The sequence below is a fragment of the Oenanthe melanoleuca genome, chromosome 7, assembly GCF_029582105.1.
Source record: "Oenanthe melanoleuca isolate GR-GAL-2019-014 chromosome 7, OMel1.0, whole genome shotgun sequence".
NCBI lineage: Eukaryota > Metazoa > Chordata > Aves > Passeriformes > Muscicapidae > Oenanthe > Oenanthe melanoleuca.
The window spans coordinates 12,172,871-12,197,240 of NC_079341.1; the positions used below are offsets into that span (position 1 = coordinate 12,172,871).

At 35.9% G+C, this 24,370-nt stretch overlaps 1 protein-coding gene across 5 annotated transcripts in view; it reads right to left on the reverse strand.

Annotated features, from left to right (window-relative positions):
- Positions 1-24,370, reverse strand: part of ADAM23 (ADAM metallopeptidase domain 23) — a 70,299-nt gene that overhangs the window by 6,841 nt on the left and 39,088 nt on the right. The window contains exons 14-26 of one of the 5 annotated variants that reach the window (XM_056496389.1): positions 23,105-23,153; positions 21,500-21,599; positions 18,926-18,997; positions 18,087-18,173; positions 17,852-17,932; positions 17,006-17,056; positions 16,463-16,526; positions 15,099-15,204; positions 13,573-13,692; positions 12,425-12,593; positions 10,510-10,621; positions 2,477-2,567; positions 269-323 (exon numbers count right to left, since the gene is read on the reverse strand). In XM_056496389.1, the coding sequence (XP_056352364.1) occupies positions 269-323; positions 2,477-2,567; positions 10,510-10,621; positions 12,425-12,593; positions 13,573-13,692; positions 15,099-15,204; positions 16,463-16,526; positions 17,006-17,056; positions 17,852-17,932; positions 18,087-18,173; positions 18,926-18,997; positions 21,500-21,599; positions 23,105-23,153 (1,157 nt within the window). Of the gene's footprint in view, positions 1-268; positions 324-2,476; positions 2,568-6,836; positions 7,214-10,509; positions 10,622-12,424; positions 12,594-13,572; positions 13,693-15,098; positions 15,205-16,462; positions 16,527-17,005; positions 17,057-17,851; positions 17,933-18,086; positions 18,174-18,925; positions 18,998-21,499; positions 21,600-23,104; positions 23,154-24,370 lie in introns of those variants that run through there. The other 4 variants (XM_056496385.1, XM_056496388.1, XM_056496387.1 and 1 more) reach the window with 4 other exon arrangements.

Below are 24,370 nucleotides of genomic sequence, written 5' to 3' on the forward strand. Positions count from 1 at the left end.
TCTACCCACAGCCTTTAAGCCACCTGAAATGTCTAATGAGATTCTATATTCTGTAAAATTGTCAGTTAACATTTTCTTTCCTATTCTGTCCACACATTAACTTGACTGAAAATTAACCTTGGATTAATGCTTGAAATGGGAAGTTGGTTGTTGAGCTGTTTTTGCTTTGTTACTCTGAACTTGCACCAAGCCTTCTTTTACACTTCCCCTCCAACCCCCAACCCCCACACCTCAGTTCATGAACAAAGTTTGCTTAGTTGCAGCTTACGTTTGATATGGACTTGACACCACAGTACCGTATGTTCATATGAACATCTGATAACCTGTGAAACAGAAATCACATCTCCCAGTTTGTAAAGCATTAGCTACCTTCTCTCATAGTTGCAGAGACTAAATATATCACTTGCTTAAAAAAAGGAAAAGTTAAAATCCCTTTATTATCCTCATCTGTCCCTCCAGATCTATCTGAAGCCAAGTATTGGGGGTTTACAACTGCTCACCCTCTTTGTGTACAAGCTGAAAAGCCTCTTCTGTTCCCCCCTGGCCCCCAGAAGAAACATGCACTTCAAGCTGTGAGCTAGGCCAGGCCAGTGTATTTGAGGTTCTGCTACAGAATAAACTGTTGTATGAGAGTAAGAGCTTCAGGCGGCATTTCCATTATTCTATAGGGATAACGAGCTTCTCGCTTTGGGCAAACAAATGACACCAGGGTGCAAAGCTGACCACTTGTGAGAGCAGTTTGAGAGGTGTGAAACACAAGAAATAATCAATTACATCCTGTATTGTTTTAGACAGGGAGGGATTGTCCTACTCCTCTCTTTCATGCAAGTTCTCAAACTCTGTATCTGTTGGAGGCAGGGGCTGCAGTGCTGATGGCAAAGGGCAAAGGTGGCCAGGGCACAAGACAGCTTGAAAAGACTCAAGAGGAAGAATTGACTAATTATTTTATATTTTCATGACTTGTATTTTGTTTTCAGCAAACTACCTTGTGCAATACAAACCTATCATCTAGGCATGCACACCCTGTAATGGACAAATGTCTCTTACGGTAGAAAACTCATCCAAAAGGGTAAGCTGACTTCTTTTTTTTTCTTGACAGAATCTAGCTTGGTTAATTTCCATGAGTGCCCGCTGAACAAGCACTGAGATAAAAATTAATATGTCAGGTGCTGAATCGTTCTGAGAACACCAACAGTGACAGGCAGTACAATAGGGAATAATTGCCTTGTCCAGGAGAAAGAGCAAAATCTGATTTGCTGCTTTCAGCAGGCCTGAAAGAGATTTTGAAATATTTTGCTTCTATATGCATATTTAATTAAGGCCAGCTGAAACTTCAAAAATATAAGAGTATAAACCAGAAGTAAAACATTTTCTGGTGACCTTTGAAAGTGAATTTCAAGAAAAATACGACCTTATCACTAGATTTTACTTTGATAACTCCCTTAATCAATTAGGGAATAATTTTTTTTTCTTCTCAACTCTGACATGAAATATGAATAGAGGCCACAGAAAAATTTCTTTAAATTATTATTTTTACTACTACTTATTCTCCTTGAAGAATTATGGCTTAGTTTTGCATCATGGCTTTACCTTGATTCATGTCATTGAAAAGAAACAGCAACTTTAAATGCCATGAGAAATCATTTGTATTTAATTACTCCCATGATCTGTTAGGTTATAAACACTGATTCTAAAGGGAGATTTTTTTACCAAATACAGACCATGCATGGCAGAATGGACACTATAAAAAGGGTAGAAATTAAGTACCTTTATACAAGACTGTTTGCTGTAACATTTCCAAGTGGAATGACTGAACTGTTAGATCTCAGAGTTACAAAACACATCAAACTAGAACTGGGAGAGAAACACACCTTTCAGGAAACAGCTCAAGATTTCAAAATGGTCTCTCTAAATATGAAGCATTGTTTTCTTTAATTGTATATCAATAATAATTTTTAAAAAAACCCAGTAACCACAAACAAGTTAGGTCTGCTATTCCTGAGTCAACTATGTTAACACAGTTGTTCCAGAAAACTACTCTGCTCCTTCCTTCCACCACTGACCATTTACACAACATTTCTCCTTGTCAAAAAGTTAAGCAGTTTGAAAGCACTACTCCATTCAAAATAAGATGTATCCTTTGGGGGCTTTTTAATCAATGTAATCAGCTTCTGAGAACAATGCTACTGACTGGGGCTAAAAAAAGACCTTGTTTCTTAAGCGTTTATTTAAATTTCATTAATTCACCTAATTCTTTTATTGTTATTCAACTTTGCACCCTGATAACATTTGCTCTTTTCAAATCCATTTCCTCCACTTGTTACTGCATATGTAATTTCTTTTCTTGTTTAAAGCAGTTTGTTAGTGTTTAGGGGGTTAACTTGGAACTCTTGTAGCAGGAGCTCAAAATTTAGTGATGTAAGCAAGAAATAGAAATGCCAGAGCCACCGAAGAGAAGACATGCGGCAGTGCTTACTTAAAGCCCCATCCTGTCCCCCCAAGGACAATAGCTGCTACCAGGATGGCACCAGCGATGGAGCCTATTATAAGATTGGTGGCACTAGGACCTGTGATAAAGGATTAGGGTAAGACAGACATAAGAACCAATGACTTCATTCACATTTTGTGAAGCATCTGAAGGGTAGTCAAGCAATTCTGGGAGTACAGACAGCACACAAGGTGATGCCTCTAGACAGTCTCAACAAGCTCAACTTAACTTACTTTTCTTTAACAATAGAAAAAAAATAAAGCTGTTGGTCTCTGCATTGTGCTATGCTAACTTCTACCATAGATAAAAACCTAGTATTAGACAGTGAATTCCATTGTAACTTACTCCATTATCTGCTGCATAAACAGTCAGCTGAGGACACTAAGAAAGTTCAACAAGTCCTTAACTTACAGGGAAAATTATGAATCTTATATGTTTTAAGACCACAGAAAATGAGAAAGAAATAAAAAATCAAGAAGTTCTCTCTTCATGGAGCTCCTAAAGATGTAGATATTATAATTTAAACTGAGAGCATCTAGCACCACTTACTCATCAGCGTCCAGCCTCCCTACAATGACATCAATGCTAAATTTACAATTGTTTGACAAAAGCAAAGGATTATATAATAGGGAACGAAAGTTGAAATAAAAGTTTATTTCTACTCAGCTTTCCAAACATCAAAGCATCTCTTCATCATCCTCAAGAAGCTACTGAACAACAAAGTGGGGAAGGGTAGAGCAGAAAAAAAGAGCAACGAAAAGAAGCAGCACAGAGTATGTTCGTGCAATTTTCTGAAGAGGGCAAGAGAACACTTAAATAAGATATTAATAATTGAACCTTAAGTGCTCTGTTTACACAGGATAGAGGAAAACTGACAATGGGCTTGAGTAACATTTGCTCTCTACTAAAACTTCCTCTTGCAGTCTTTGATGTAAAACATTGCATCTGAACTCAAGGCAAAATGAAAGCAACTCAACTGTTCTTCTGCAGCCTATCAGACTTTTTGTTTAACTATTTACATATTCAGGAATAGCCTTCAAAACAGTTCTTACCCCCTATCCCCACTCTCCCCAAACCAACAATTCTACACAGAAATTGCAATTTCCTAATTAATTACTCTGAAACTGAGTTTGGGAAACTGTCACACAGCTAACATAAAGAAGAGAGAGGAGCAGCCAGAGAGCAGCAAAGACAGAGCAAGGGCAGCTGCAACAACTGAAAGTTTTAAGCCATTAGGTCACTATCACGAAAGTTCCTGCCCAGCCCCACACACTACAATGAGCACTAGCCCTAAGTTTTAAAATTTACTGCAGCCACCTAACTTTATTGCCTCCACTACATGTTTCTTACATCAGTGCTTCTGGAGATTCTCATTAGCTAAAAGAAAACCAAGTTTTAAAAATTGCTTCCTGCGGTACCTACACAGAGAATATTCAGGAATATGAATAAAATACTTGGACTGAAGAAAAATATAGTGAGCTTTACAGATGAACAGCGCACTTGTTTGACAACAAAAATCAAAATTTGCACAATGTGGAAGAATGTATCTTTTATTTGTGACTTTAAGTCACACCTGGCTCAAATTTACAGGCTTAAGCATGGTGGAGGTAAGTGCCATTCTGCAGGCATTGTGGTTCCAATTAAGGCTTGCTTGCAACAGCAGCCTAATGAGCTACTATATCTGACTGAGATCTATGGTTTACTCTGGATTTCATCAAATGATCTCACAGAACAAAAGGCAAGTGATTTATCTGTAATAAATTACATAAGCCTTGAAAAATTCTAAAGCAGATTTCTTTCTAGCCATAGAATGCCATCTTCTCACAAAAGAGGTACAATGATTAACTGATTGGTACTAACAAAGTAATAAATTAGATAAAGATGTGCCAAATCACCACCTTTTACATCCCTCTTCTCACTATGCTCCCTGGTTATTAAATGCCCAGGGACGTATATCCATTTCACAGTGCATTTCTAATCACCAAACAGCAGTTTATTCTTTCAATAAAGAAAATCAGTGCTGGTTTTATTTACTGCAAATATTAAATAATTCAATCGATTTAAACAGAATAAGGTAACATACAAAACAATTAGGTTCAGGTAATAGAAAAGTTTAAATATAAAAAAAATCAAGCTTGTAGAATAGGTAATATGACTAAACAGCAACCACTTATTTATGAAACAGGAGTACTCCGACTGTTGAATCCAGTTTCAAAATACAGAGATCTAGGAGGATCACTGATAAATCATTTTAAGAAAGTCTGTGCACATAAAAGTATTTAAAATTAATTAATTTATATGTAATTAAATTATGTGTTATACTTTACTCTAAGGATCTATGCCTTATGTTTTATTATGCATTACCAAATAAATTGTATTATTAATAAGCCAGAATTTTGCTACCAGTAAAGGAACATTTATGAAGAAAAATACAAAATCCATATGTTTCAGCTCAATAAGCCTCTCTAGTCACTGAACTTGGATGCTTGACAAACCAGAAGTAAAGAGGAAGGTTTTAATAACCACCATACTGTGGGATCATTTTCCATCCAGACTATCACAAGAGGCGACACTTTGGTACATTTGTTCTTTCCACCACACTACTGCTATAACCTGCACACAGATTTATCAGGAGGAAACTCCTGCAGATAACTGCCTGGCACACCTTTTCCTGCAAGGGCACTGCTCTGGCCTGGCTATCATACCATCCCTGGCCATCTTTTACGATCCAGATACAAATCCTACTGAAGGTGTTAAAACAGAACACCTAAATCTTCATCATCATCAGATTTTACAAGAACAGACACCATTTGAAACTCTGCTAGAATTAGAAAAGGCAAGTTTACTGCACACTGTCGTGCAGGTAACAACTCTGGTGACCTGATGTCTTTTCTTGCTTGTTGCTTTGCCAGCCAAATCCTCTGGTTTAAGTTATCAAAGTTAAGTATCCATTTTTGTATGAAATCTGGTAAAAAAAAAAACTACTGCACCATTTTGTCCCCCACAATTCCTGAAATAAGTTCATAAAGCATTAAGTAATTAAAGTTATTTCTGCACTTGGAACAAGCATTTACAATTTGCAAGTGAAGTGACAAAGGAGAAAGAAGGACAGGTCCTGGTATCAGGTTGTGATTATCACACTATCCTCTGCAGCCACCGGCCAGCAGGGCCTAAAGGGAATTTGCATTCCTTGCATGCTTTCTATAAACCAACAAAAAGTAGCAGTGGCTTGCCTTGAATGCACATCTGAAGAAACCAGAGAACAGAGGAATATTGACAAGATGCAGGGAAAAAAAAATGAAGAGAAACTAAAAGAATGAGCAATAGTGAGCAATAAAAGCAGAGGAGAGATGAAGAAAAGTTGGCATTGGTATAGAAGGATACAGGAGCAAGAACAAATGGTCAGGGACACGGGTCAGAGCTGAATGGCTTGAGACAGAGTGGTGAGGGAAGAGAAACAGAAGGGAACAAGGCAAGTGGTCCTCAAATTGTAGATAAACTTGTAGGTTGTTGTAACTTCTAGGTTTTCTGCTCCAGGATCTGTCCCCCAAACCTCTACAACTTTCACAGTCTTCAGTTTTTAGCAAACAGTTGTAAAAGCTACCAGTAAAACACAGATCTGATCTTTGTCAAGGAAATGACCTATTACCTTCTTCCTTCTATTTGTTTTCTACTTGTCCCCTGTAAACACAAAGGTCTCTACTCTTCTGAGAATCTTGGATCAGTTCCATGTATGGACAAGTTCCTAGGGCTGCAGATCAGACACACAAAGTGCTCCCTCACTGGCCTAGAACTGTGTGAGAATGCCTTTGCACTCAGCCTACTTGGAAATCACAGACTGTCCTGCTAACGAGTCCCCCTTCAGAGAGGTGCCACTGTCACGTGCCCAATGTCATATATAGTGCTAGAGACACAGAGAAGTTAGAAATCTGAGAGCAGCAAAATAGTAGTCATATCATCTTAGTTTGCACAGTGAATGCAGAATGAAGACAGCTCTTACATGGGCCTTTTTGTTTGTATATATACAGGAACACAAATTTATATAAATCATAGCCATTGTTAAAATTGGGGTACTGGGATAACACTGAGAATTACCGTTTCCTAGAACTATGAAAAGACAATAAAAATTGCCCATACATATTCTTTATACATGAATACTACAGTCCAGCACTGTGCTATCTTGAGGTAACAGGATCCTAGCAACAGAACCTTCAGAAGTTTTACAGTAAAACTACATGTCTATATGACTATCATCAGCTTTCATCTGCCTGGCTTGAGTGTTAGACTGAAAGCCCTGTAAGTAATGAAACAGTTCACATTACTCAGTCTATTTTGCAATATAATCAAGTTTGGGTTTTTTTGGTAATTTGGTGTAATGGAAACACTTAGACATTTAATTTTATGGTGACAATGTAAAAATTCACAAACTTATTGTTTTATGCCCCACATTATCCCAGACAGGAGAAGGTTCAACACTGCATGAGCAAACCACATGACACAGACACAGTCAAATCACAGACAAATACGGTCACCACAGGACAAAGCTAAGGGGCAACACAGAGGGCTCAGGTGCATACGGTTACCTCACACACTAAGGCACCAGACAGAGAACTCAAACTAAGAAAAGTGCTTACTCTATTCCCCACCCTGTGCCTCCAAAAATCACCCCCAAGGCCAGAATGGTCCCTGCCACTGCACCTATTAGCCTGTTAGCGGCCATGCTCACTGTGTGGAGGGAAAAGGGAAGAATTTTTCAGGAAATCATCACATATATGTCTGAAATGAAAACATGAAATAATTCCTCAAAGGAATACTTTATGATATAATCCACTGTTGGATAAACAATTCAAATCTCCTCACAAAACTTTTTTTACCAGATAACAGCTTTAAAAATTCTGAAATGCGCTCTATTTGGTTTTATTTGAATGCTTGCAAATATTTCAATGAGTTTTCTCTATGAATTTCTTTCGCTTGTGATTTTATTAATTACTCTAAAAGGGAACATCCTCAACCTACTGTTTATTTAAAACAGCCAAAATGTTAATAAATTGCCAATAAGAAAACTTTATTTTTGATCACCAGAAACTTACTGTATCCATAGTATAATTAAGAAAATGAAAACTGTTTGGGAACAATTCCACCTCAGGAAAAAACAAAAAACCCCCCAACTTTTAAATTAATTCCTATACTAATTAGTAATATTTCTCTTTGTTACTGCCTTTATCAATAGGATTCTCTGTTTATCTATACAACCTAAAAATGGTAAAAGCAAAATCTACCCTAGAAACATGCTTCAGGTAACACCCTAGAAAATTTGGTATGTTCAGATAGTTTCTCAAGACATCTAGGCCTTATTTTTATTCCTTAAGGGAACTCCTTTGAGGAAAAAATTCTGTACATCTCCTATGTTAGAGATTAAAAGTTTGATAGATTCATTGAGTCACAATAGACCACAAGCAAGCAGCTGAATTCCCTGTCAAATGGGAATTTAGGGACAAAGATTTTATAGACTCCATGCTGAGTGAAGTGTGTTTTAAAATATTTTGGGAATTTTTTTCCCATTTCATAAATATACACACACACACACACATACACACTTGAGACATAAGTTCTATATTAAAATAAACAAACACCTCTCCACTAGTCAAATAAAGGCCTAATTCTGCAAATTAAATTGCAAGAAAAGAATCACATGTGCATATGGAGTCCCACTGATTTCAAAACTTCTAACCCACACTCTAAAGTAATTCAAAGTTTCTGCAGTAACCAAAAACTAACAGCAAGAACTCTTTGTCTTCCCAAACTGCTAAACGCTGTGTACATCTGCTAGTACAGGATACAGTAGGTTGCTGAGTTTAGAGTAATTCAAGAGTTCTGTATTAATAGCAACATATTAAGGACCAGATTTTTTTTTTTTTTATCCTGAAATAGATAATGGAGCCAAAAAGCAATTGATGGATGATGGAAAAGTCTGAAAAGTGCAGCAGAATAGCAGTCAATAGTCAATTATCACAACAGTACAAATACAAATAGCAACACTCCCTAAGTATACATATTCTAATTGTAAGAAGAAAAATGCTTGGAGTTTTGGTGCAAAGAATCTTAAACCTATTAGATGAGTTTTCACATCATGAGTTGTTTCACTGCATTTAAACTTATGGCTAAGGAAAAACAAGTATTTTGGTTTCTGTCTCAGACTTGTAAACTGGCATATGACACAGGGAGTAATAAGGGATAAAAACTTAATGGAAGCTACTCTTGAGTATGTTGGGTCGTTACAACAAAGAAAACTACTGTACTCTTCTGAAATCTTCTCACAAAGGAATTTCTCTATAAGTACACAGCAAGACTTCAGTGTTCAGTCTCCTAAATTCATTTCTAGGTGATTCAATATCAGTAAATTACTGTAACACCATAAGAAAAATAACTCATCTTTTGAGATCATTAAGCCACCTCAAACAAACGCAGAGTCTGCCATTTTGCAGAGGACTCCACTCCAGTCTAAATTTTGCCTGTACCTGCTAGCATGTACATACTGTTCATTTAAAGCTTTTTCCAGAATATTTCAACGTTGTTATATTAATTTTCACAAAGGTATTTCCATTTTGGACTAGATGAGTTAATCTGTTTAACAGTAATTTATCAAAGATAAGTGTACCTTTTGTGTTACCCTTCCTATAGACCCTTTCACAGAGGAGGGAATAATTTCTTATCTACCAGATTTGGAAATGAACAAAGTAAAATTCATGTGCTCTCAGTGTCACAGCTGTAAATCCTTTTTTCCTCATCCACACAAAGAATTGAACAGTTCTTTAGTGTTGGTCTCCATAATTTCTGGAGTTTTTTTAGGACTCCCTAAGCAGCATTTCACTGTCAGGAAGGTTTTTAGAGGAAATGGAATGATAAGTGGCTTGAAAGGTAGAACACAAACCAGGCAGCTCTACACTGAATAGTGTTGGGATCAGGAGCCCAGGAAGCACCTGTGCAGATTCCTTATACAAATCTGGACTGGTCTAGAGAGTCTCCTTCACAACACTAACTTGTTTCAAGATGATCTCTTCAAACAGTTCTTGGCAAAGGTCAACTGAAACCATTCTGCTAAGGGGTAACAGAAAAAGGCACACAAGACAGATGTAGAGCCATTCCAGAGTGACATACCAAAATCCTGTCCTTCCTTGAAACCTTGGTACTTTTAGACTAATCAATTAGAGTTTAAGTCCTCAGGACTTCTCCATCTGCCTTGCAAATGGAGCAGAAGAACCTGGAACTGGGAACAAGATCTGTAAATGGGTAAGACTGGATAAATATAGCTGGATGTTGAACAGTGCCCTGATGACAGGAAAGACAGAAAAAAAACTGGACAGCATAAGTCCAAAGATATTCTTTGGCAGAGGAGTCAGAAATAAACTCAAATACTTTCCTTCCTCTTTAAAAAACTTGGATTACTTCCTCAGCACCTCCTCTTTGTATCTGCACTTCATATGTAGTTAAAACACGTACCAAGTACATAAGAACAAGCAACAATGACTGTAAGAATAAGTTCTCAAAAATCTTAATTTCTTTTTTTTTTTCATTGCAATGTGATTTCAAGGAATCTGATTTTACAGGGACATTCCACTTTTCCCTTTTTATGCCACAGCTCTCTGAATTAATTGACTAAGAAAAACTGAAAATCTCTAGTAAAATATAAATATTCAATTATTATATAAAAAAATAAGAGCTACACTAAGTCAGATTCCAATCACAACAAAAACTGTCATTAAAAAATCGAGAATAAGGGACAAAAGAAAAAAATTACCTGTTGAAATCTTCATCAAATTTATGTTAGGAAAGTAAAATTTTTATCAATTCTCAAAGTAGAAAAAGCTACTTCCTTTACATGAAGCAGAATTTTACTGTCTGGATCTAAACACAACTGTACAACAGTATTTGCTTTTTATATGCTGATTCTGCTACCATGTATCAACAAAAAAACATCATAAATACTTAAAAGAACATAAAAACTGAAACAAAACACAAACCCTTGGGTCCTTCATCCTTTTTGCCACCAGTATCCCTGACAGGATCATCAATGCTGCAGTCTGTCCCAGCCCAGGAGAAATTACAAATGCAAGTGGCTTCATTACTACAAACCTGGGAAAAAAAAAAAGTGACAGAAGTTAGTTTTTAACTGCATTTTATTAATATTTAATTAGACATTAATTCATTGTATAAAACTTACCTATTTACATATTGCAACAATAGCACTGAGTGTTTGGAATGACATCACACACGTGGAAGTTTGCCTTAACCCTCCTAATATTCTCACATGCTAGGAGAAGCAGAACTGGTTCTATCATCACTGGCACTACACACCTGCACAGGCTGTGAAAAATAACAGCAATTTAGCTAGACTAGTTAGATCTTCACCAGTCAACTATCTGGATTTTGAGCCTGGATGGCCAGAAGGGATACAAACATTTGCTTTCGAAAAGGTTCAAGGCATGGTTACACTTTCCAACCTCTCATTTACAGCTTGCTCCCATGTGGAACAAAGTTAATACATTTGCATTGGCTTTGTCAGCATTTTTCCTAAGCAGAAATGAGGAATCCTTGTCTGGCTTCTAAAAGAGAGGGAACAGTTCTTCCTAAGTTTACATTTACCTGAATGACCTCTAAAAAAGGACTTAACACTCTAAAATTGGCAGTATGTTTATTAGATACAGAAAAACCTATCCAGTGGACAAAACGTAAACCATCAAATCAATAGCAAGAGCTAATAGCTACAAATTTTACATATGAAAAAGAACACGGAATGGTGTAGCTAGAAGAGGTTACTGTGGAAAAAAAGGATGACACAAGAAACAGACATAAAGAATGAAGCTTTGATTATAGAACTAAAAATTAGATCAATCATTAGACAAACAGGTAATAATGTCTTTTGGACACTGGAATATAATGTGAAAAAACCCCCAGAAAACAACCTACCCACAAATGATTCTAAGTAGCACATGTGATTTTTTAAATTCAACTTTTATTATGTTCTGCTTTTAAGAAGCACTCACTGAAGAATCTTACCAGAGAAATTGAAGATAAACACATTTTATGGCAGGTTTGATCAACTGAAATACCCTTTTAAAATTAGGAATTGTGATAATCCAAAACAGAATAGGTAAAATAGTCCACTCACCCTTCATGTCACTCGCAAAAAGTACCAAAATTATTTCTAATCTCCTAGATACTTTACAATTTCAAAAGTTTTCTTCTTGATTTTGAACCTAACCCTCCACTTTGAAACACTCAATTTCATATTCAGGTATTGACAGCAAGAAGAAATAAGCCTCTTCTTGTAAAAAGTCTAGCCCTTCAGGCAAGTATTTGTCTCACTGAATCCCACAATGGAAAGGTTTTATTGGTATTTAAAACAGTGACCTGTTCATCAAAACATCTTAGACAAATGAACTTATGGAGAATAACAGAACATAATGTGCCTGAATATAAAATGATACACTTTGGATCTGTTCAAGGATGGTTTGGAACTGTCCAAGAACTCCCTCTCTGCTGAGGACCCACAGATTGGAACTTTAATTATTTGAACCATGGGCTATAAATCTATGAACACAAGATCAACTTTATAAAGCTGTTAGTGTGCAGGAAAACATTTAATTGAAGATGGCAAGTGGCTTGAAATATGGGTAGTACATTACAGAAGTCCTTACAATAACTAATATCAAAGGTCTTTCTTGCTACTAACAAACCCAACTCTTTGGATATAATTGCGGAAACAATTTGAGAACTTTCCTTTCTAAAAATTTTTTGTGCATCACAAAATGGCAGTCTTCCCCTGAATCCAGCATTTGTGGTTTCAGATGAAAAGTAAGACCTTCAGGAGTTAGGATCAGGTAGAGCAGAGAGAGCTGGGGAAGCTGAACTGCTCACTCCCAAGTACAGACTCACCCCATGACCAGAACAGACTTTTCCATTGGAACCAATGGGACAGCTGCTTATGTTCAAGGACTGAATTGGCAGGCACTTTTTGTCCAGACACATCATCTGAGGTCCACATGGAGCTCCATCCTCCACATAACCTAAATCTGTATCATCATCTAAAAGAACGTGAGCACCACTAGGAGAAATAAGTTTAAAATAACATTAGTATTACGACTGGAATATTTTGAAAATATTAAAAGCATGTGGGTATAAACACTCAAAGCCCCACATCTTTCTTTCATTTAAGCTTTCAGACAGACTGAATAAAACTGAAGAGTTTTTCTGTCTGTCCACAGCAATGACAATGTGTTCCAGTTGTCAAAATAAAAATAAGTCTAGATTAGGACTTAAATACTCAAAAAGGGCGCCTTAGTTTTTGGGGTTTTTTAAGTCTGTTTTTAAGACACACCATGCTTTTTTTTTTTTTTTTTTTTTTTTTCCTTTTCTTTCCCCCCAGATGCTGTGAAATACTATTGCTAGAAAAAGATACTAAAAAACTAACTTCCCATGTGATTTAAATAAAAAAGTGTAATTAGTGTAATAATGGAAGAATTAAGAATCACTGTTCATTCAGGACCCAACTATGTAAGACAGGGTTCCCTAGGGTGACAGCAATGTTGCCAACGTCTTCAAAATACAAACCCAGCATTGTAGCAAACTCATTTACCTGCTTTTTAACTGAACTGTAGCTGAATATCTTAATCTGCCACAACTCTGCAGGTTACTCCCTCTCAACCTTCACTCCACTACAGCTGTTTCCTTGAGTATTTAATACTCAAAACCATTATATTCAAAACACTGACTTTGTCAGTCACAGACTTTCTCCACCCCCAGAAAAACATAATGTTGAGCATTAGGCTCTGACTGTGAAGTTCTGCTGTTGGAGGGATCAAGCAGAAGATTCAGAAGTATAATCCACATTTTACCCTCTTTAAATGTGGAATATTGGGCTTTTTATGGCTTTGGGATTTTTTTTTAAATCAAAAGAAATACCACTCAGATTAAGGATTTTGCTGCAATTACCTAAAATTCACAGAATCTCACATTTATGTCTATCTTAATTCGATTTGGTTTGACAGAGAAAAATCATGTTAGAATATTGCATTATCTTTTACCTGCAGTCCACTATGCGTCCTTGATGATAAAAAGAATTTGGGATAATTTCTCCTTGAACTTGACCAACTCGTGGAACTCTAGTAAGATTAGTACAGAGCAAAAAGCCACAGAAAACATCACTGGAAAATGAAAACATAAATCAAAATATTACTGGAATAATATGAGGTAAACTTACAAAAAAGAAAGGCAATGGTGCTGCTGATCACAGAAATATATTACCATAAGCCACAGGACAGATTTTCAGAGTGCAAGCCTGGAAATAAAATATTATTTTATTTCAATGACAAGAGGCAGAAACAAGTCATCGTTCATTCCAATGCTCACATGGGCACAGAATGTGTCCATGCTCTAAGAACAATCCAGAACAACTAAGAGGAGCCAAACTGTACAAAGTTTTGTCATGTTAAGTTAAATTGCTTTTCCTTCTCTCTGGCAGCTTACACACCACACATTCACATCAAGTTTGACATTTTCATTGCATTTTATTTCCCTTGCAGGACAACAGAACGATAACAACAATTTTTAGTGTGCAGTTGTGTGTGTCCAAGTTTTGGTAAAGAATCAGCTTTTTACTAATGTTATTTGATATCTGCATATATTTAAATATATTTTATATAATATATGCAACATATATTTTATATCTTCAATGGAAGGATATCAGCTTATACTGATTGTCCTAAGCCACAGAAGCAGCTGGATGAATGCTGGAAATTGACCTTGTTAAAACTGAAAAAACCGTAAATAGCTCTTTGGCCAGATCATGCATCTCTCTACCAACAAAGAAAAGCTTTTATAGAAATGAGGAATTTAACATATATATTAGAACACCCTATCCTCATCTAATTATTAAAAAATCCATTAAACAAATTCTTTTCCTTATGATCCTGAGAACTAATAATTTAAAAAGCCACTATACAAGCATCAAACACTCAAAGAAAAACGATATTCCCAAACTGAAATTTGCATGTACATAATTAAAAATTACAAAACAGAAGTAAATCAGGATAAATTTAAGTCTATCTACTAATAATCATTAACTTGAAAAGTAAATTTAATCAAATATTCATCTAGCAATGATCACATGAAAATTAATCAGGTTTTTTCTCCATAGCATTCAAATGTATAATGGTCCTCCGCTGGTTGAAATAAAGGTTAGAACAAACTTGAAACAGCATAATCTGGTATCAGTCCCAGAAAAGTGAACAGTGTGTGTACTCTGCCAAGTCTGTGGTGTTTTTATGTTATGAAGTTGTGACTTTTTTGTTGTCTTGTCCCTCAGCTCCTCTGAAATAAATGAAGTCACAGTATATTCTTCTGAAAGTCTAGAATTCTTTACAAGTGTATTGCTGAGTCACTCATAGATTTATTAGAGTGCAACTTTTTCAAGATGCAAACCTCACGTGGGAAAGAAAATTCAAAATAATGCAAAACAAGCTGCTGAAACATGCATAAAAAAGTAGAAGAAGTAGACAATCTACCAATTACCAATTTGAATTACAAATAATCTCTACCAAACTGCACTTACTGTTTGCTGCACTGAATCCATCGGTCTCCATCCTTTCCACAGTTTCCTTTTGTTGTGCCTTCTGTATTAAGCTTTTCATAACAAAATTTGTCAGATCCTGAAGACTCTGTTGATGAGGAAAAAGAAATCATGCTTTCCACAAGCAACATGACAGCTTTAAAACCAGCACTTATTGCAGCTGTTCTCTATAATTTTTTTAATACAAAACATCCATTTAAATACACGCATATGTTCACTGATGGTATTTTCCAGTGACTAAAAGGGAGAATAGGTGAAACTGAAATACCTACTGACATGTTCAAAATTTGCTCTGAACTTCTAAAAGCAGTCTCCACAATGTCTGTATTGCATTCTGTATATGAAATTTATCTGTGGTCTAATTTTGTTCACTTTCTGACAGTTGCACATAGCTGTTTTTCACTGCAATTTTTTCTGATCTGCATTTCAGAAGATTTTATATAGGACATTTATGATAAGCATACATTCTGACATCAACTCAATGTTGATTTTATTCTATTTTTCAAGTGTTCACAGGAAACCAAACTTGAACAAAGTGTAATTTTTAATTATTTTTAGGAGTAAAATTCTGAACTAATAGGTTTTAAACTTGTAATTATTTACTGAAGAGCTCAACTGTTTTTTCTAAAAATGAATCTAAAAAAAAAAAAAAGAAAATAGAAAAGCACAACAACTATATAGAGGAAGATAAATAATAAGACAGCGTGGCCCCAGTGGCAGTTATGAATTACACAAAATGCACAAGAGCACACTAAATGCTGGAGCACAGGACATCCTGGTAGTTCTACCCTGCTGAATTGTCTCAGAAACATTACACAGAACATTCAGCCCCTCTCTGCAGTAAGCAAAGCCCATTGCAATTGCAATTCTATTTAACTCAACACCTCTGGACATAAATCCATGCCTTGCATATTTAAGTTCACACCAAGGTACTTATTTTCCTGACTTGGAGGACAGTATAGGAAGGAGAGGCAAGGTGGAGCAGCTTTGGCATGAACCACTGATGGGATAATGGAACTGGTGACTGTCATTAAAAAAAGCCCCAAAACATCTGTTTTTGAGCTATACCCAAAAGATCCTCAATCCCTTCCCCCTGCAGAATTTTCTGCCTGACCCAGATCTACAGCCACATCATGCCAGAATTCTCTCACTGACACCACTCCCAGATGCAGAATTCCACTTGGCAATTAAGCCATTCTCCCACTGCAGTCTACTTACTCTACTGATCAGAAAACTTTAACTTGGAGTGACAAGAACAAAAAATAAAAATACAAAAAAACCAAAGCAAAGGCAGGAACAAACTAGAGATAAAATAATAAAATTTAAGGTAGTTAAAATCAACCTACTAGATCCCCAGATATATTTGCACTGATTATCTCTTGTCTTGCATTCTCCATTATAGCAACGACCCTAAACAAAGCACAACATGTTAGGAATGAGAACTGAAAACATCTTTATCTCCTTCCCCTCCCACAACAAATGTCTCAATTTTATTCTTCACATGCATGCTGGGATGTAGATTCCATGAATGTGGGTAGGTGAAGTACACATCTTGGCCCAGATACCCAAAGCCAGTTTGTGTCCAGTACATACGGACATTTAAGCAGTTACTTTATACCCTTACACAGTTGTAAATAACTTATTAACATGGAGTGTAACAAAATGTCTACATATAAAGTGTAGAACTCCCAAGTGGATTCCACTCAAAGTAGAAATTATTGCTATTCATAGAGTGCATAAAGCACAAGCAACATTGATGTTTAAAGAATAAAATTTATGAAGAAATATGGAATACAGGATTTTAAAAAAGCAATGCCAAAACAAAACAAGAATGCGTATTTGGTTGATTTCTATTTGGTGATGCGCAGGGATTTTAAAACATTGCATACCTGATTAGAATCACAGGCATACCCATCTTGTTTATGAAGATTTGGTGGACACTGGAGAAAATTAAGAATATTTTTTGTCATGTGTACTGTAATAATGCATCAGAGGATCACACATAGAATTTTCCTACTTTTAAGAAAATTGCACAACATATAAAGAGGGTTTAAAACATAATTAGTGCAACAATCTTTATAGCTAAAAATAGAAATTATAAAAATTCATGTCTTGATCCATGAAATACAAGGTTCAAGTCTAACTTCCTGCATATTCCAAGAACAAATTAAAGAGGTGAGGCAAAATGAAAGCCAATGTATTCAGTAACAGGATATTTGGTAGCTAATAGTGGGGCCATGTTTGCAACACTACCACCAGATGTATTTCAGTTCCAATACAACAGTAAGGGAGCACCTGGTTATAGCTCACCAGTCAACAGAGCTTCAAGGAGTTTAATGATGTTAATCATTATGTTCCCTTGGCTCTGGAAATTCTTTGGTACAAACAAGTCACTAGGTCCAGTAAAGTAAGGACTTCCTTTAAACCATTCTTAAGGTGCTTCCTCACCTAAAAGGGACTTGTGAAAAGTTGGAAAGAGACTGCTGCACTGCACTGTGTTAGCTAATACTCCAAGAGTTATAAAAACCAAATACACCTAGAGAAGTCATCTTTTGAGTCCACTTAGATTATTGTTTCTATGAGTTTTACAATAGTTTATACTTCATTATTACATCATCATTTTGGGCATATGACTCTGCAGTTTGTTAATACAATTTTCCTGTTAAATGAATACAAAATAAAAGAGTGCAAACAAATATCAGCAGTGCAAGTAGAGAACATTTCTGCACACATACCTGTCCAGAATCCCCTGTGCAGAACTCTGCAATGTCACACTCATTCACTGCATATCGACAGTCATAACCTCGTGGGAAAAACTAGAAAATGAAAAACATAGTTCAGCACTAAGAATACATCTACATAAGCTGTTCCTTTTCCTTCTACCTAAAATACACTTTGAACTTTAATAGGCTGCACATGACTGCCATGGACAACTGAAAAGAACAATTGATATATGGCAGCAACACTCACAAGACACGATGTATTACAGCAGGGTCCATCACTGCAATGAGCTCCATTAGAAAGAGAGCACTTCTTACAACAGTCTGCATAGCATTCCTGAAGAAAAAATTAAGCAAAAAATTTAGTTTTCCATTTTAAACAGGTTTTTTTTTTCTTCACAATCGTTCCAACAACCATTACATACCATCAGACAAAAGATTCAGCTTAGCACTGATGATCTGAAATTACCAGCTGGAAGAAACCTTTAAAATACTCAAATACTAAAGGGAAAACAGTGACATACAATGCTAGGGCAACACAGGGATTCACATCTTTTTAAGCCTGTGCCAAATTTATGCTGCTTAGTTCGATAGTATTCAATGCAGAAAAAAACCCCAACCTAACTTCAGGTGTAATTATATTTAAATACTAGAATGAGGACTCAAATATAGAGGGCAGATTTTTTGCAAAAATATTATTGGAGTATTTCTGCAAGAGAAGAAAACGGCAGTTTATTATTCTGTCTGAACACAGGCACCAGTCTCCCAAGTAACTGTAAGGAGTCTCCCACCCCAGATATACTATGCAGGAAAAGCAAAGGGGCAAGCACTTCTCCAGTGTAGCTCAAAAACTGCTGGGAAACAGCTGTATCTTGTCACTGGTGTAAAAGGAACTGTTCAGAGGACACTGTCTTTGCACTCATTGTCATTTGAAAAAATGTTTTAACACAGCCCTTTAACAAAATTGTTCCCAAACAACAGGCAAAACAAATTCATTTCCATAACCTTTCCTCCTTCTCTTACCAATCACTAAATTTGTCTTAATAAATTTTGTAAGAAAGACTTATGGAGTAATATATAACTACTTACCATTCGGAAACCGCAATCACATTCTTCTCCTGCTTCTACATATCCATTTCCACACTCGGTGGCTTCAAAGAGCTGAAAGAAAAAAACCCCATAGTAAGAATAAAACCAGTGCCAAGTGACTTGTGTGTCACACAGCCCGTTTCTATAATGCTACACAAATGTGCTGTCCCAGACAATGCAAGTGCCATGACTCGGTGATGGAAAGGCAGCGTGGTTTTCAAGTGCTGCTCATCAGAATTTTTCAGACATAAAAGGCATACAGCTAAATCACAGGAATGCTGGTCCTCTTTAGGAGAATACTGATCTCATAAAACCATGACAAATAGAGGGACACTACAATAATATTTAAGGGGATGACATTTGAACTTCATTCCTTTTCCATGGACTCCAAGTTTTCTGATAATTCCTTCAAGGAATATATGTGGATACTGCTCCACAATATAATTCTTGGGATTTGCTCAGGTACCTACACTTGTTTATGCAATGAGCAACTGTCTGTTCCTGTGCAATGCTTGTGCATGAAAAAAAATAAACAGAAATACTGCCAAAAGGAAGTCCTATGTGCCTTATTAGTAAGTTATACACAACCACATACAGATAGAACTAAACAGCTAATCCTAGAACCATATAGATACAATGCAGATAAATTCTGCAGTTCAGGATGATCCAGATTCTATAGTGGTTTCACATATCATAATTTTGATTTTGCAAGAAGCTTGTCTGTTTTCAATATAATCCTGTTTTAAAATCATATAAGAATATCAAGAATCTCCAATTTAACTGGAATATTAGCAGCAGAACATTCACTAGAACATGGTTGAAATGAGGAGTTAGAAGTTAAGTTAAAATGTGAACAGGTAAATCTAAGAGTGAAAGATGTGAGTAAACCCTTCTGCATGGGCTTAGTGGAAATAAAGCTGAGGAGAATCATCAAGCTATTAAATACAACATAGAATACAATACAAATTTTATATAAAGTTGTATGGAACTCTTCTTTGGTAGTTTTGGTTCGGGCAGGGATAATCATAAGGCCTAATAAAAAAGAAATACAACATTTCACTTTTGTTGTATAAACCATATGGGTAATCTCAAGCGCCTACAATTTTGGGTGCCAGGAGCAAAATAATAGGGAAGAAATAGCCATATGTGCTCTTCTTCACCAGTAATGTTGACAGGATTAAAAAAACACTTAATTTTTCTCCCCCCACCCCATGTAAGCTCCTGTTTCTACTACACTTTGGTGCAAACAGCAAGATCTTTTACTCTGAAACTTAAATTAATTTCTCTATCAAACAAGATAATTATAGAACACAAGCAGGCGAACACAATTTTCCTATGGCAATCAGGAACCATTTAATGCTCATATATATGTCAGAGCATAACTCGGGATTTATTTTTAAAAATGGCATCATGGTGACTGCTTAACAACTCTGTTTTACTTACATAAGGATGAAATGCACAGTTTTCTACCTTACATCCTGACCTCCAAATAACAGCATTTTAAACATTGTATAATTATTTTCCCCCCACAAAGTACTTTAAAACTGTGAAGCACTGGCACAGATAATATATAAAGGTAATTCAACCATTTCCCCAGGAGCCTTTTCTCCAAAATAAATCAGATTTGTATTATGTCAAATTGAATCAAATTGACAACTTCTTCACATTACTTAGCCTATCATATAGCCTACTATCACTAAAACCTGAAGCTGTGTTTTTCTATTTCCCTACTTATTCCTTTGTGTAAGAATTCTTGCATTCTTATTCTATAAGCAAAGACTGCTACCCTGGGAAAAGATTTCAAAACCACTCGAACAAGCAAAATTTTTTTTAGTTAATTGTGCAAGGTGATGGTCCACCAAAGGGTATAGCACAGTAAACAGAACAGCCTAATAGCCTCATGTGGTATTAAATTCTACAAGGACAGCAGTTTGACACTATGATTAAACAGAATATTAATGCTTTGGATTGCTCTTACTTGGCAAAAACAGCCACATGGAATATTTTTATACTGCTCAGCTTCAGAGGGATGTCATTGTCTTAGAAAAAATTATGACCTTGGCAAATTTTTAGGCAAAAAAAGCAATGGTACAAGGAAATAGCTATGAATGACAGTTTGCTAGATATACATTTAAAATTAAATGAAGCTAATGTTGAGAACAACCAAAAGTTACTAGTGTCTATATGAAATGAGCTTTGGATTTTTATTTCCTAATGTGGTAACTGGCATTCTTTCCAGCAACCTGAGACACAAAGTCCAAGAATTGAGTGTAGGTGAAGCATACACTGTGACCTCACTTCTGGATTTATTTTGCACTACTTCCAGCTTAGTAAGTACTGCATTTATGCTGAATGTGATATTTACCATTATTTGCATATGAAGAATTATGGAAAACAAGTTGCATTCCTCTCAAAATTATTTTTAAATGCTATGGGGCTAAATAGCTAATTACAATCTCAAGAAAATACGCACACAAATATCTGAAATCATTTGAGAACAGATGATGTCAGTGAAATTATTACATTTTCATTACAATGTGTAGCAGGTATCCTGACTACCAATTTATTTATTACCTTTGTTGGCCTGTTAAAAAGACAGGCACCTCCCCCACGAAGTAAAAATTCTTTGTATTCTGCAATGCTGCATTTGGAGAATTTCCTGGAATGATATACCCTAAAATGGCAAAGAATTAGTTGAGTAAATGCCTTGAAACACCACCAGCTACTGGAAAGGGGCAAAGGGGTCACAACATTATTTAAATACTGTAAATCCCAGTTTCTTACAACCACTGTATGCAACAATATGACAACTCAGTCTAATTCTCAAACAATACAATAAGAACAAAAGAAAAGTTTAAAACTTTTTTTTTTTTTGTATTTCTACTTTATGAATGTATATAAAACTAGCTTTTAAACTTCTTAATAAGGTAAACCCACATTACCACAGTAGCTGCTATTCACCCTTTTCTATTGCATGCATAATCCAGTATCCTCTCAGGTTTGTTTTTAGCACCTGCAAGAAGCTACAGCAAGAAGTTTCACAGCTTAATACAGACTGGTAGAAAAACAATTTCATCCCATTTTCTTCTGCCACATTTGCTAATCTCATTTCATGTCTCCCTAGCTTTTATACTGGAAGAAAGAGTAATCATTTGTTCTTGATGTTACAGACTTCTCTCATGTTTCCTCAATTCAATCTTTTTCCCAGACTACTGAAAATGTACTTTATTAGTTGTTTCTCATTCAGAAATTGTCTGATATGTTTATTATCATGTTTTGAGATCTGGGAACGAGATCTATTCACACTATCAAAGACTGGGGTAACCATGCAATAAGGAGATTCTTCATTCCTTTCCTAACAGTTCACTGTTACTGAGTTATTTCCCCACTGAATTACTCCATATAGAAAAGAAGTCTACTGACATTGATAGAGTTAAGTGAAAAGGCTTTAAAGTACAGTTATTCACTCATTCCATTAGTCAGACCTTTTTCAGCTTCTACATGACAATTCTCTGCTCCTGGCTTTTGTTTGCTGCTAACCTTTTCTACAGAAGAGACTTTTTCCACAGTCTCTTCTCCTGATACTTCCATCACAGACCAATACTTTGATGAGTTCATCATATAAAGGAAGCCAGTATCTATTCTGATCAATGCCTTACCCTGGGTTCCAGATTCAAATTTATGGAATGATTTTCTGCTGCATTCATACAGTGGCTGACAATTACAAGTCTACAGGGAAGCCACAAAGTAACTCTACTGAAGAACCTATTTCCAAATACAATATGAAGAAACTAAGCTCCTTCCCTCTTATTTGTAACTAATTTTCTGCATTATTTTTGCAATTAAGCTTCCACAGTGAGCAAGATACTGACAGAAAATTATTTATAAGACTCAAACCCCTATATTTCAGAAGTTATCCTTTTCTAATCATTTGCTTACAGTATAGAGAAAAGAATCTTTGGCAGTGTGTGAGGGTGGAGGGCAATGAAATTCCTCCCATCTGCTTCCCCTTCAAACTTCACTGACCATTTGTTTATCTAAGGTTTGAGTTCCAACTGTTTCTAGTTTTTTGGTTATTAGCACTAAAACACATGGATGAAACAATGTGTAAATATTTCTGTCATAATGTAAACTATGGACTCATTCCAGAGGCCTCAATTTCTGGTATTTATGACATACCCTGTTTCCTCCATGATGCAACCACCCCAGGATTCAGTGCAGTCACACTCTTCTCAGACAAGACCAAAATACAATAGAAAGGGAGACAAGTTACAAATATGCTTACAATAAGTATAAATACTCACTATAAAAATGGAGCTTAACTAATTATACAAAGATTTGATGGTTGCTTGGCTGTACAAACTCTAGCCCCAAAAAGGAAACCAGCCCACTTGAAGACATTCTAATACATTAAATAAAATATGGTATTTTCAAATTACCATGTCTGCAGGTTCTTAAGACTCAACACAAAACTTCAGGCAGTACACAAAGCTAAAAATAGTTGGCAAGGTTCTTCCCTACGTGCTCTCAAAACAGGCAGCACAAGGCTGTGTGCAGTACACATAATACTGATGATTTTAAATGCTCACTTTTTATCCTCCCTAAAAATGCAGAATACCCTGAAAGAGGATTGTTACTGGGCAGGCCAGGGTTTTTCCCTTTGGCATAAAATTATTAATAGTAATATGTGAATCAACCAGACATTTATTCAAAAAAGCAGTTGAATGAAAATGGATTTACAGTTTACTTACAGCTACAGCATGTAAGTCAACAGTGACCAAATTCACAACATAAAAACAAATATCAGCACCTTATGGTTGATAAACCAGAAGCTGCAAACTACCCATAAAAATGATCTACCAAAGACAGATGTATTGCAGTTACTACTGGAAATCCAAAGTTTATTCATGGAAAACATTCAGAGATTATTTATATGATTATTTCTACTCTCCCCAGGTCTTTCAATAATCTTTCTCTATAAAGGGCATCCAAATAAGGACACTAAGCTATCATATCAAAAACCTCTACCTTTCAGTTTAAAAATACTCTGATTTCCAAATTGTATGAATTCTGTTTTACTTGTAACCAAAAGACAATGATATAGAAAATATTTTAGCAATTTGCTAGTTTACACAATTCAAAAGCAATGCTTTACAAAACAATATTCCTAAGCATGATCTCCTAATTCACAGATTTTTCAAGTGATTCCACAATAAAGTCAACATTATCATTCACATTTGTAAAGAGGAAACAAAGAGAAAAAGTAGCCAAACTGATTACAAAATGCAAGAGAAAAAACCAAACAATTTTCTTTAGCCCTTACAAGGGCTTTGCAGCAGTTTTTGTACCAACACTCTACATGTGTTAAGGCCACACAAATCTGGTCTGGCTGTGAAGCAGTAAGGTAACAAGTTGAACAAATGTCACATTGGACTAGGTTACAAC